The sequence below is a fragment of the Heptranchias perlo genome, chromosome 43 (genome assembly GCF_035084215.1).
Source record: "Heptranchias perlo isolate sHepPer1 chromosome 43, sHepPer1.hap1, whole genome shotgun sequence".
NCBI classification, from domain to species: domain Eukaryota; kingdom Metazoa; phylum Chordata; class Chondrichthyes; order Hexanchiformes; family Hexanchidae; genus Heptranchias; species Heptranchias perlo.
In genome coordinates this window covers 214,285-227,787 of record NC_090367.1, presented here as the reverse complement: position 1 = coordinate 227,787, position 13,503 = coordinate 214,285, and the positions used below count along the sequence as shown (strand labels likewise).

The 13,503-nt window shown below is 45.3% G+C and overlaps 1 protein-coding gene across 1 annotated transcript; it reads left to right on the top strand.

The window, feature by feature from the left end:
- The first annotated feature begins 10,674 nt into the window (after positions 1–10,674).
- Positions 10,675–13,414, top strand: LOC137306351 (trypsin inhibitor ClTI-1-like). Its single transcript, XM_067975507.1, has 4 exons — positions 10,675–10,826; positions 11,323–11,360; positions 11,456–11,568; positions 13,250–13,414. The coding sequence occupies exons 1-4, from the start codon at positions 10,778–10,780 to the stop codon at positions 13,293–13,295; spliced, it is 246 nt and encodes an 81-aa protein (XP_067831608.1). The 5' UTR covers positions 10,675–10,777; the 3' UTR covers positions 13,296–13,414.
- The last annotated feature ends 89 nt before the right edge of the window (positions 13,415–13,503 follow it).

Below are 13,503 nucleotides of genomic sequence, written 5' to 3'. Positions count from 1 at the left end.
CTGCTTCCAGAAAAACCTTACGCTGCAGCTTCCAGAGCTGGCATTTGTCTTAAGGGACAGGCTGATATTACCAGGGCACTTCTGGCTTTTTGAATTAACAATGGGTTTTCAGCCTGAGAAGTTGTTGCAGAACTTTGACTGTTTTTCACTCACTGATAGATGCTGTGTTTAGTTCAGCTCTTCTCTTACCCCCGCCTCCCACACACACCTTTCGCAAGATGGCTTATATGGAGCCAAACAAAGAACAACCACCACCAGCCACCTTGACAGCTGATGAAAAAAGTAATCTGGCCCTCTCAACTGCGTCACTAGCAAAGGGTTAGAATCCTCCTTCTGCTGTTCCATATAATGGCTCCATCCCACAATCCTCTCACTCTGACCTTCTCTCTCCTCCGATTCCCAGATCTTCAGTGTACTCATCCATCCTCGTTTTCCCTGTTCATTTAGTTAAAAGGCACAGTGACAGAGTTCCAACAGGGACTTATTAATAAATAGGGTCTACTCTATCATCACAGTGCTTCCATTTTACCCATGCTTTCCATACCACTTATCCTTGTGATCCCTCTAAATGAACAGCCACTGACAGACTGGGAAAGGGGGCCAAGCTGTGTCTCTGGAACATGGTGCGGAGAACGAGGTGGCCCCCAATCAGATGGTTCCGCTGCAGTTAGTGAACTCTTCACAGACATGGGGATAGTGCTGGACAGGGGGATAGTGTAGAAATGCTGCTGTGCTGAGGGACAGCATTACCTTCCATGGCCCGATCCCACTTGGAGCCTCCATGCCATCTTGCCCGTTGATTGCGGGTGCCCAGAAACGATGGCCTGAATTACACCGTGGAAGCCTGTTTCAATTTACGCCTCATCTGTAACCATGCCCAGTGATGTGGCGATAATGAGGTCCGAGGCTACCATAGTTTGAACTGTTCTCATGGTCATTCTGGCGGGGGCTGCGTTGCTGATGGCCCTGGAATTGCCACTCTATCCAAGTGCTGCAAGCTAACCTTTAGCAACCCACTCAGATAACTGCTGCACTCCTCCATACCAGCCACCATTTGTTGGAAACTTCTGGGCAGCTCCATTAACGGCCCCAACAACCTATCGTCCTCAGAAATCATCCTCTTAAAAGTTGGGCCATGGAGAACTGGTTCCCTGGCCTTAACAATTGGGAAGGGAGGTGACCTCACCCTGTGCCGAGGAGCTCCTTCTCTTATCCACCTGTGCTAATATGGCATAGGCAAGCATTTCATATGTTTCCAATGTCCAACGCTCCTGTAAAGATTAAGTGTCAGTCCTTCAGATAGAATGTTATACTGCAGTATTCTGGAAGGAGCCCTTGCTGGGACTAACCCTCCTGTTTTTCGGACTCCCACAATCTCCAAGATTCCATATCCTTGGGTGGAGATGGCCCATCCTTGAAAGGGCAAGGTGCCTCATGGCAGGTTCTCCTCCTCCCATTGCCAGGTGCTGCCCTCTGTTACGGCCTGCTTTCTACAGTGAGAAATTAAATACGGATGAGGGTTAACATAGCGAGAAGAGATACTGAAGAAGCCCATATGAGGGGTGACTGGGGGTAAAATGAAAACGTGTTTTACGTAGATGAAGAGTCATTGAAACTTGGGAGCTTCTGGCAGTAGATATGCTTGTGCTGTGAGAATGAATGGTGTTGAAAGAAGATTTAGAGGAGTGAAGACAAGAAACTTTCAGGACACGTGCAAAATAAAGATTGCGATGGGCAGAATGTACTGAGGTGCAAACAAAAATCACCTTCCCTTTAACGAGAAGCATCACCATTCAGTGCCCTAACTAGCCCCTTCTGATAAGGGTGGGCGAAGTTCTTCCAGCACTGCACGTGTGCGTGAGGCACAATGCAGCCAGTGCTATCGGCTGCCATGCTTTATGTCCAGCTGTTTTTGGGACCCTTTTTGCCAAATGCAGCGTACAGTGTCGCCCTCCACCTGTCCCACAGCCTGCAGCAGAACTTCTGCTCTTTCCTCCTCAAACTGCAGAGTCCTGTGCCCCCCTTCTCTCGTGTCAGGGGAACAAAAAAACATTATCAAGGGATGGAACTTTATAACCAACAAAGAGCATTTACAAGGCAAATGTCAGTCAAGGACATATTTAAATCATTTTTAACAAAACCTTCAGGCACTTTAATTTTAAATACTTTAAAACTATCAGGAACAGCCAAAACACTCACATGCCTTGCTCTGGGCCAGTGAATTAATCTGCAGCGGGCTGTGCACCATTAAGAAGTTTCAGGCCTTTAAAGCCTGAGATGCACCTGAGCTTCCCGTCACCTGGGCACTCTCACCATTTATGCGTCTCCACGTGTGCTCAACGTCTACCTGCTCTATTCGAATGAGGGCCATCAGGAAATCCAGGTTGCTAGCAATCTGTCACAGCGCTGCTCACTTCTGGTGCACAAGGCACACACTGAATTGAGCCCGACTGGTGCACGCCCCTGAAAATCAGCCCTATTGCCTTTTGGAAGAGGTCAGTACTTCCAGAGAGTCCTACGTGCAGAAAATTGGAAAACTAATGTTGCAGGTGATTGAGATTCTCCCATTCTCTCCAGTAACATCCCAATTATCATTGTTCCCATTTGGAATGGGAATGGTTCCTTCCATACTAATGAAAGGGAGTTTGTTTTTCTGTGTTTTAATAAAATTAATCCTCACAATATCAACTCTAACCCAGGTCCCCTTTGCCTGTTGCCATCAGGCAGCTTTCAAGTTTAAAAAAAAAAGTTTGCTTTAAATTAAATCATTGCACATTTTATAAATTCATGCCCTTTGATAACATTAATCCAATGAGATTTCAGATGTAAATTAATCCCCTCCCCAAGCCCCATTGTTTTACAAATATTAAATGGTAATATATAATATAGTTATAAATAGCTTACACAGTGTCGAAGAGAAACATTCCATCAATTTTCAATGCGAGATTGCTGAATGTGAGTTAAACAGGTTTATGATAGTGATATTTATACAGCCACACATCCTGTTTCTGTTTATAATAAAATGTCCCAAGAACCTCAATCACACAGTGAATGAGTAACTAAATAACTTCTTCAAAACCTTTTAAAGGTGTCTTGCAGTATAGTATTACTGAAACCAATTAAACAGGTAATAGGTGAGATCCCAGCCAGAGGTGTCTGAGAACATTCCAGGATCTGCAATTTAATTATCTTCACGTTGGAGATGGCTGGAAGAAGGGGAAAGATTGGCTGTGGGGTTTCAGACGCCCGCTGCCAAAGCGTTTGGCTGGTCTACTGACTGCCAATCAAATTATGAGGCCTGGCAGTTATAATCCGCCAACTCTCGCAGCGATGACTTCTTTCAGGTGCTCCACCCACCTCGACCCCGCCACACCCCCAACCTCCAAGTAAAATCGGCCCCCTGGACTCAACCTTGCAACTGAGGTGGTGCTGTGCATAGGCCAAGCATCTCCCCTCTGGGGAAATCATTCCCAACCCACCTGATAAGCCTCACGTTTCAGAGCAGCATTGGTTGAGGTCTGGCAGAAGACTGTCCACCCAAACAATTTACTACAGTCAGTGTGTGACGTGGGAACATTAGAGAACTTAATGAGCTACAAATTTCTTGGCGTCCATGCTGGAAGTCCACCGCCTCCCATATTGGTAAAGGCTCCTGTATAGGCATCCAGGGCCCGTGCCTGAAACAGGCAGTAATAAACAAATGGGGCCAAGGGACCAAGCTCACATGGTCCTGCCGCCTCAACATTAGTTTAATCACCTGCAACATTAGTTTTCCAATTTTCTCGCACAGGGACTCCATCCCGATTCAGACGCGGTCCAATCCTAGGCCAGTTCCACGGGTTGGAGAGTGCTCATCGTGTCGTATTATGAATGAAAGAACTTACATTTTTCACTTCTTTCAGGGAGAAAAGTTTAAATGTCAAAATCAAACATCCAGGAAAATGCAAGAAAGGCTCAATGGAACAGAAAGTGTAATTTACAGACCTGATGATGAATCAAATTTGTTTAAAATCTCTTCAATCATTTGACTGAACATTGGATAAAATAAAACCACAGAATAATCGTGTGTGATGGCGTTTTCTTCATAAATGAGTGCAAGAAAGTGCGAGAAACGGGCACTGCGCAATGCAATTTCCACGTCATAGGAACTCCAGAAAAAATTGCCACGTAGTTGACATTTGAAAGCATGGTTTGAAAATAAGCCATTCGGCCCATCAGGCTTGCTCCTTTCACAGACCATGCAGTACAGTGGACTCTCCTCCAGGTATTTAATCTCCTAAAAAGAAAGTTCTGCAAAATGTTCCCTGATACTCAAAAATAAATCGAGTAATCTCCTGAACACTCATCCATTCCCTTATTTCCACCAGTTGGCCTCCAACTAGTTACCATTCCAACAGTATAGGAACTATTCTATCCCACACAGCATTTGTTTAAATTGGCTGTACATATACATCCCTCTGGCACTGTTTTCAACCATATACTTAGATTGCTTTTGAAGCAGTGAATCTTTGTATTGAAGCAGCGAAGCTCTGCTCCACAAGACCAATATGGACAAAAAGCGTATTCTGATTCTTAAGACTTTGTTCAAGAGGTGTTTGTTTTAAAAATTGCATCCCTGTGTCCATTGTATAAACATATTGGCTGCTTTCATTTCCAACACACATTACTTTGTAATTAGCTCCATTAACATTTATCACCATTCCCTTAACCCCACTCCTTAATTAGTAGAATTAATTTTAGCCACATTGCATTTTCCAAATACTTACAGGATTTTTGCACATGGAGACATGAGTCACACTCAGAATGGGAATAAAACAGACACATAAGGAATTAAACCCAGCAGGAAGATGACAAGGTATTTGTTTCTTTCATGGCTGGTTCCGTACAGAAGCAACATTCTCAGAAGACCCAAGCGAAAGATTATACGGTAGGGGGGGGGATGCCTTACCTACCCTAATAAAGGAGCAGTGTATAAGGAGGTATAGTGATCTCTATGGAGGAGTTTATACAGGTTAGTGAAATGGTAGCTTCGAGTCTGCTCTAGATATTATTTTAGGTTCAGCATCACTGGTCTCTCCTGTAAGCAGATCCCACGTCCATCACAATCAGAAGTTTATCTTACCGCCCAATTTCTAGCCCCACAAAAGTGTGACTCAGTGGCTGTAACAATGAAAACCCCTTATTTTCTGAGCTGGATACTATAATCTTGCACTCGCCACCATGTGCACTTTTTCAATTTTACAAAAGGTTGGATGACTAACTCTTGCGAGGCAAGGTCACGTATAAATCAAGAGGTGGATTTATTTTATAAAACAGTAAGTGAACGACAGAGAAACCGTTTACAATGAATTAGTTTATTTCTTAACATTCCTTGTAACAAACAAAATAACATGCTACAGTGTCCCTGTTAGAGGGTTAAATATACCTTTTCTGACCAGTAATTCCTCTGAACCTGATCAGCACCTCCTTAATGAGAGCACTCATGCGCCCTGTCCCTGTCTCTATTACTGGGTCTTCCACACTGACCCAAACTATGTGTTTCTGTGTCTTTTTGTTATCCAGCTGGACAGGAAGCCAAGGAATTGAGTGCTGAGCCTTCTAATACAAACTCCTCACTAAGGTCCTCACAGGACCCGTGATACCTGGATATTCTTTCCGAGGTTGATATCTGATGAGGTTTATCCTCCTTAAATGCTGCCTCATTCACTGTTCCTCCGACCTCTCCTGTTCTTCCTCCTCTATGACAATGGCTTACAAAGATATAGTGATAGGGAAATGCCACCCTGCTCCTGAGAAGCTCTCACTCTAGGTGATTTCACACTCCTACAGCCATTGAGAAGCAAGTTCAAAGCTGTCTGGGCTGAACGGGAATAAATCACTCCAAAAAGTCATTTCTAGGGTGCAGTGATCACGGCTCAAATTTTCAGCCATTTTCAGGCTCAAAAAGTCCTCACTTCCACCAGTCTGAGCCAATCCTGGTAACAGCCATGCATTGTATTTCTCATTCTAATTTGTCCCCAGTGCATTGAGAGCATGAAACCAGGAAAATCGGGGCTGTAGTACCCACTGGTGCTTATTATGATATATGCTGATTAGGTGGCTGGGGACTTGGCAGGCAGACTGTGGAAAGCACAAAAATGCACGTGAAAATTCAATTTTGGGGTGGAAAGCCTGTGGAAACAGCTTCCACCCCAATTTTCTGGCCTTCTGGGGAAAAGACAAAGCAGTGCAGAATTTCAGAACCGCTGTTTTTTCTTTACTGGTAGTGTGCTAACAAGATTGCAGGAAGACCAGACATACAACTTTAACTGGTGATGGGCCAAGACGTCTGTATCAAGAGCGTGATGTACCAGCTCTCTGATGGAACATCATGCCCAGGACATGATGCACCTGCTCGGGCTATTGATGACTGTGCCAGTAGCACAATGTGCTGGTTTGGGAGAACGATCAGGGCCTGATCCAGAGCACGGAGACATGGTCAACAGAACTGTGCTTGGAAAATAGCAAAGATGGGAAAGTGAGAAATGGTGCATTAACTTTAATGCAGGCAAATGTAAAGTAATGAACATAGGAAAGAAAAATGGGCACCATGCAAACTTGATGAATGTGTGGAAATAGCTGAGGGTGAATTTAAAATAAATCTAGAGGTTACAGTGGACTCAACACTCAATATGTCCAGCCAATGAACAGCAGCAATCAACAAAACCAGCAGTGTTGAACAGCTGGATAGCAGGGCGATGGGCCGAATGGTCACAGATTGTGCCCCTCACAAAAAAAATGACAAGATTTCTGCACCGACCCGTTACCGAGCTTCACATCCTCGACATTTCTCCACACACAACTTTCCACATGTGGCCGCTCCACAGCTCTCGGTCTTTGTGCAGCTTTTCTTCCCCGGAATTACATTTAATGACAATTATTATTATTAACAAAATCCTACCGTTTATGGCAGTTGCTGCCCGTCCGCCCCTTGGCGCCAATCACTCCGCGCCGCCTGATTGGTCCACTTACCCCACGCTGCCTGATTGGTCCAATCACTCCACGCTGCCTGATTGATCCAGTCACCCCGCGCTGCCTGATTGGTCCACTTACCCCGCGCTGCCTGATTGGCTCAGTCACTCCGCGCTGCCTGATTGGTCCACTTACCCCGCGCTGCCTGATTGACTCAGTCACTCCGCGCTGCCTGATTGGTCCACTTACCCCGCGCTGCCTGATTGGTCCAGTCACTCCGCGCTGCCTGATTGGTCCAGTCACTCCGCGCTGCCTGATTGATCCAGTTATCCCACGCGGCCTGATTAATCCACTTACTCCGCGCTGTCTGATTGGTCCAGTCACTCCGCGCTGCCTGATTGATCCAGTTATCCCACGCGGCCTGATTAATCCACTTACCCCGCGCTGTCTGATTGGCCCAGTCACCCCGCGATGCCTGATTGGCCCAGTCACTCCGCGCTGCCTGATTGGTCCAGTCACCCCGCGCTGCCTGATTGGTCCAGCTCCTCCCTCCCGCGCGCCGATCCGTTGGTTCAGTACAAATTCGAACTCGGGCGCGAACGGCAGGCGGGAAGGAGCGGTAGGCAACAAATATACTTCAAGGATATAAACTTCAAACTTACAAACACACAGAGATGTAAAAAACGACAACGTTTTGTCAAAGGAAATAATATCTTTTGGGGGGGGGGGGGGGGGATTTCCTCGCCGCCCCGCCCGTCACCTCGGCGGAAACCCTGGTTCACTTCGGGTTGCCAACTCTGGTTGGAGGAATTCCGGGAGGTTTGATCGCCCGGTTTCTGCAAATGTTCCCGCATTTACCTCATAAAAAGGGCGGGTCCCCCGTGGTTGAGCATCTTTGCTCCTGGTTTGGTGCCAGAAGTTCCAAGAACCAGGAGGCGAAGGTGGGGGAGCGATTCGGGCGGAGCCTGGATCCCAACCAGTAACTTAATAGTAACTCGCGGTGACCGATAGTAAACTCGCGGTGACCGATAGTAAACTCGCGGTGACCGATAGTAACTCGCGGTGACCGATAGTAACTCGCGGTGACCGATAGTAAACTCGCGGTGACCGATAGTAACTCCTAACATGGTGCCCGCGTCTTCCAGGAGCATGCGGCGGGCGGGCAAAGCTCCTACTGCAAGTGCTGGGTCATAACATTCTCGACCGTCTGCAGCAACGTATTTTGGCTTCAGTTGATCCGTGCACGTTACTTGATCATTTTTTCTACTCGGTGTGAACCAACCAGCCCTGGACTAAATCTCAAACCCTCATTTATAGTTGATCCCACCCCACTGATACTATGGGACACGGCCCCTTCCTGCACTAGTCCCGTTCTCGCCATTTAACTTCTTTTTTTAAACTGGTCCTAACGTGAGTCACTTTTGATGCTTCTGTGCTCCGGAATGTGGGAAAGCGTCGTCCTTGAGTCAGCTCCTGTGTTGGCATCGCTTAAACCAGCTCGCTTAACCTGACGGCAGAATCCTGGACTTATCGATCATTCTGTGGAGATGCCGGTGATGGACTGGGGTGGACAAATGTAAGGAATCTTACAACACCAGGTTATAGTCCAACAGCTTTATTCGAAAAGCCTCCGAAAGCTTGTGATTTTCAAATAAAATTGTTGGACTATAACCTGGTGTTGTAAGATTCCTTACATTTATCTATCATTCAGTTGGGATAAGGGAGCCAGTTTTCATAGTGTAAATGTAGGAAACTCGGGGGCATCACTCTCCCATGATCCAACCCTAACCCTAATTGTAAAAGCATCTATAAACTAGCCTGTTGGAGGGACAGGGAATATGTGTGGAGGGGAGACCTGGACAACTCTTCATCTCTTAGTACTATGGTATCTTTAATATCCACCTGAACCAACGAAACAGACCGATGGGAACTCATCTTAACTTCCCATCCAAAGGACGACGCCTCCAACATTGCACTGCAATGTCAGCCTAGATTAGCCTTTGTGTGAGGCTCAAATCCAGATCCTTCTCAGCCAGCCACTGCACCAAGCTGATGCACAAAGAGACCTTTTAGGGCAGGATTACATCTTTAGATCTGCGGAGGAAGCAGCCCTTATCATAAGAGGAGAAAATGTTGAAGAGAGCAGGGATTTTTCAGCATGACGGTGCACCTGCTCAATCTACACACCAGGAAATAAGATGGTTGATCACTACCTGGCAGGACGATATCACTTTCATAGTCACTGGTCAACCAGTGATAGTGGACAAATCCAAGTCATCTATCCCTATGGACTGCCTGTCACATGATTTATGATGTAAGCATGCCTTACTGAGATTTCTGACTTGACTGTCAGACTTTTACACATTGAGATTTCTGACACACACATCCTGGTTTTCTTACAAGCCCTGTTCCCTTAAAAGCAAAGTGGCAGCAGTTGGAACATAAATCTTTACACTTCTCTGCCACGTTTACTTAAGATCAGACTTCATTGGCTAATTAGTGTACCCAATTAGGAAGCTAAGAGGTGATGGATGATGAGGACTGTGCCCAGAGCACGATATGCCAGCTTTGATGATCAGCCATCAGGCCTGTGCCAAAAAACAGCTGGTACCAGCTTTGACTACTAACAGGCTAACAGGACTGTGCCCTGAGCTCTAAAAACTAACTTTGACGGTGGATGGGAAAAGTAGAAAAGAGGGCAAAAACATCAGAAAAATAAAATAAGAATTCTAATATCCATATTGTCTGTTATCGAGATAATCCACTCAGAACCTCATCAATGTAATCCATAAATTGGTACTTCCTCTTGTACACATCATCCAGTGACAGCCACATGGAAACATTATTGAAGTCCGCTCTCCTCTTAGTCTTCTCTTTTCCATAGAAAAAGAGCCTGCTCATCCTTTCCTGATAGTTGCACCATATCAATTCTGGTAACATCCTTGTAAATCTTTTCCGCACTTTGCTCCTCTACCTCGTTTAGTTTCTACCCCATTTAATTTCTTACCTTCAAAGAATTAAGTGGCCTCCTCATTCCTCCTACCAAAATGAACCACCTCACACTTTGCTATATTGAATTTCATTTGCCATTTAACAGCCTGCTGTGCACCCTGTTAATGTCTTCCTGTATTTTAGTGCAGTCTTTCACATTAGCTATAACCCCCAATTTGGTATCATCTGCAAATTTCAACACCATGGCAGTTTTAACCCACCCCACCTGGTGGGTTCAGGGCAGCCACACAGTTAAAATCGACTCCAAAAACTTACTGTCTGATTCCTACACCATTCTCACCCGCTGCCACCTTAACTGGGCCTGGGAGCCTCATTAGTACATGCAAATCAGGGTCTTATCCGGACCCTGAAGGCATTTTATTCACCGACTGAGGGGGGTTGCCCACCAACAGGGCTCCACTTGGTAAAACCTGATCTGCAGGAAGAAGAGGTGCAGTGTTAAACTTTCCTTACTGGTGCCAGGAGGAGCTAATGTACTTTCAGCCTTTTGAGCACATCTTTGCAGATTGCTACCCCTCCAAAAGACTTTCATCACTTTAGTTTGGGCTGTATTCAAACCCAGGTCCCAGCAGTTGAAAGTGTTCTAACACGTCACAATGACTGGGATTGGACCCACTCGGCTGTTTGATTGACCTATGGTTCATGTGTTGCAAGCCACTCTTTTAAAGAATTTTTCAACCAGCACTTAGTAACTGATTCAGCACATGACACAGGCAATACTTGACCCAAGATATTGGAGGAACAAGATGTGAAACTACATAAATACTGCCAGCATTGAACTGGTTAGCTCACACCCATTCAACTCACAGGGAAGATGGACAGAATGTTTCTCATAGTCAGCGTTGCAGTTCTTGCTTTCGCTGGTGAGTGAGGGTCTAACTGTAAATTATTTATCACCATCTAATATTGGAGCCTGGAGATGGGGATTCTTTTCCATCTGAAATCTCCATGAACCAGAGCATCTTCCCTCTCATTGGTACTGAAGATACTGGCTCGTGTGGAGCATAAACACGAGGACAGACCAGTTGGGCCGAATGGCCTGTTGCTGTACTGTAAATTTTACGTAACCGTTCCCATTTCAAACGTAAACAGTGATAACCAGGACTTTATTGAAGAGAGTGTTGTGGGAGAATGTTAAAGGAGCCTCTTGGCTAATGGCCAACATTCTAAACGCTTCTTGTTATCACCTTTTACTCCTGGACCTTCTTGATGATGTGATTTATTCAAATGTTTGATGTGGTTTCGGTGAGAATCCCTGTCACTTCTAAAAATCGTCCTACTGCTCAATAGGCAGGTGTCCACAAGTGGTCTGTGCACATTTGTGTGCTTTGTAACGATTTGTGTGTTTTTCTATTTCAGACGTGGCCTTGCCGCTGACTTGGCCTGCTTTTACTACGGTGAGCTCTTAACCTTTGGCACTTTACTTCACCTTAAGAGCAATGACGAACGCTGTTTGATTGTCAGTGTTACCTGTTAATCTGATCTCTCGCAGCCAGAATGTGACGTTTACACCAATCTCCCTACCTGTACTGAGGATACTCACCTTATCTGCGGCACGGATGGTGTGACTTACCCAAACCATTGTGTTCTCTGTTCTCAAATTAAGTGAGTGTCTTTATAATTCCTCCTGTGAACCACAGTGAAGACCCGTATTGTAAATGAAAACAAAACTGATTTATCAGAAGGAAGGATGTTGTTTAGAACTGAGCAATATCTTTTGAAAATTAATTTCTCTCCTGTATAAGGCAGTGTGTCGACTAATAATTTCCAGCTGAAAGTGATATTACATAAGAAGTTTACTGATTTTATGTCAGTTTATAGCTGCGCGAGTTTTCTGATGGTCCTGGTGTGGAAACGAGACCAAAGTGCACTATGTTCAGGCCCCGCTCTGGCTCAGCAATTTCTCAGAGCTGCAAAGCGGAGACTCTGGTTGGGTGGACTGGGGAGATTAAAATCGTCTGCCGCTATTCCTTTGTATCATGCGCTGGTGCTACACCCACACCAACACTTTATATTACAATTTTTAAAGTGTTGACTGTTGAAATATTCCCCCATCCATTATAGGAATAGCTCTTATTGATGGCAGTTTCCATGTTTACTGCCGATCTGGTTCTGTCACACATTCTCATCATGCAGTTGCCTGCCAATCGGTTGGGAGGGGCATTCTGACTTTCATTATCAAGAGTGCAAGATGAGACCAATGGGGATCAAACCAAGATAATCATCTCCACTGAGATCAGATTTAATAATCATTCCTATTTTTGACTTTCCCAAATCATCTTCCCATTCTTGTGATCTAGAGGTTTGTCCAGTTGCTAAAACCCACTCCAAAAATACATTTTCTAGCTTCCCACAATGTCCTGTTGGATAAAGGCACCAACCTATGCGAACTAGTAGCTCAGTGATGTGATCTGCAGTATGCTAAGCCAGCTGATCTCAGCCGGGGTAGCAGGTGCGCTACAATTGACACTTACAGACCAGAAGATTTGTGCTAGCCATGGAACTACCGCAACTGGATCAGTTCCTGACTGTGGCCGACATAACGATACGAAGAAAGTAGGTGGGTATTGGAATGTGTCTCCCAGGAGACTGCGTGAGTGGGGGTGAGGGGCGGCTGACAGTCATGGTATGCATTAGTTACACCGTGACAGTATAGGACAGGCTCAGCGGACCAGATGTCTTTTATCCTTCAAGTTTATATGTTCGTATGGGTCAGCACCTTCAGAAGAAGCGGAGAGAATATTGGTTTATGTTAGCTCCTTACCCTTTCTCTCCTGAAGTGGTAACGTATGTTGGGGGGCTGGTACTACAGACGCTGGGCACTCTTTGGTACCTCATCCAAGTGTGCATTCTTCATAGGTGAGGAAGTGGGTGCCAGTGGATAATTTGGCCTTGAGGAGAGGCATCACAGTTGAGCCCCATCACCTCCTCATCTGATATCCATGCAAGCAGCGCAAAAGGAGACACTACATAGCAATCAGAAGCAGGAACCTGAGTCCTTCTCTCCCTGGACCATGGACACTGAGACCAATTGTGACACCCCTGCTGCTATCTTGGATGAAATCAGGGGTGTCAGTTGAGAATTTTATTGCCTGGTTGAAAGCAAATTTGTCAGTGGCCCATCAGCAGATACCAGCTGACTGCAATGCAGTAAGTATATAGCCTAGAAATGCAGGGAAACTAAACTCCTAACAGTTGTAAATGGCAAGAGGAAGCTCATTGTGTCTAAATGTAGATGAAAGAAGTATAGATGAATCATCAATTGACATTTTTCATTCTGTTTCAGGGAAACTGGTATGGATATCAGAATTGTGGCTGACAGTCCATGCTAATAGCATGGCAGAGAAACACTAAATGTAATTTAATTCAAACAAAGCAGTGGTTATGAATTGAAATATCGTTATAAAAACATCATGTAATTAGCTCGTTACTGAATAAAATTGCATCCTGATTGCTTGTGTTGGCATTTTCCTTGCAAACTCAGTATTACCTGTTAGCACAGTGCGAGATTGCACTGCAATGGTCAGACTGGTGCTGTGC

What these genes read in the sequence shown, in the direction of transcription:
- LOC137306351 (XM_067975507.1), top strand. Translation starts at nt 10,778, where the DNA reads ATGGACAGAATGTTTCTCATAGTCAGCGTTGCAGTTCTTGCTTTCGCT. An exon ending in CTTGGCCTGCTTTTACTACG is followed by an intron (nt 11,361 to 11,455) that starts GTGAGCTCTTAA and finishes GATCTCTCGCAG; the next exon opens with CCAGAATGTGACGTTTACAC. An exon ending in GTTCTCTGTTCTCAAATTAA is followed by an intron (nt 11,569 to 13,249) that starts GTGAGTGTCTTT and finishes ATTCTGTTTCAG; the next exon opens with GGAAACTGGTATGGATATCA.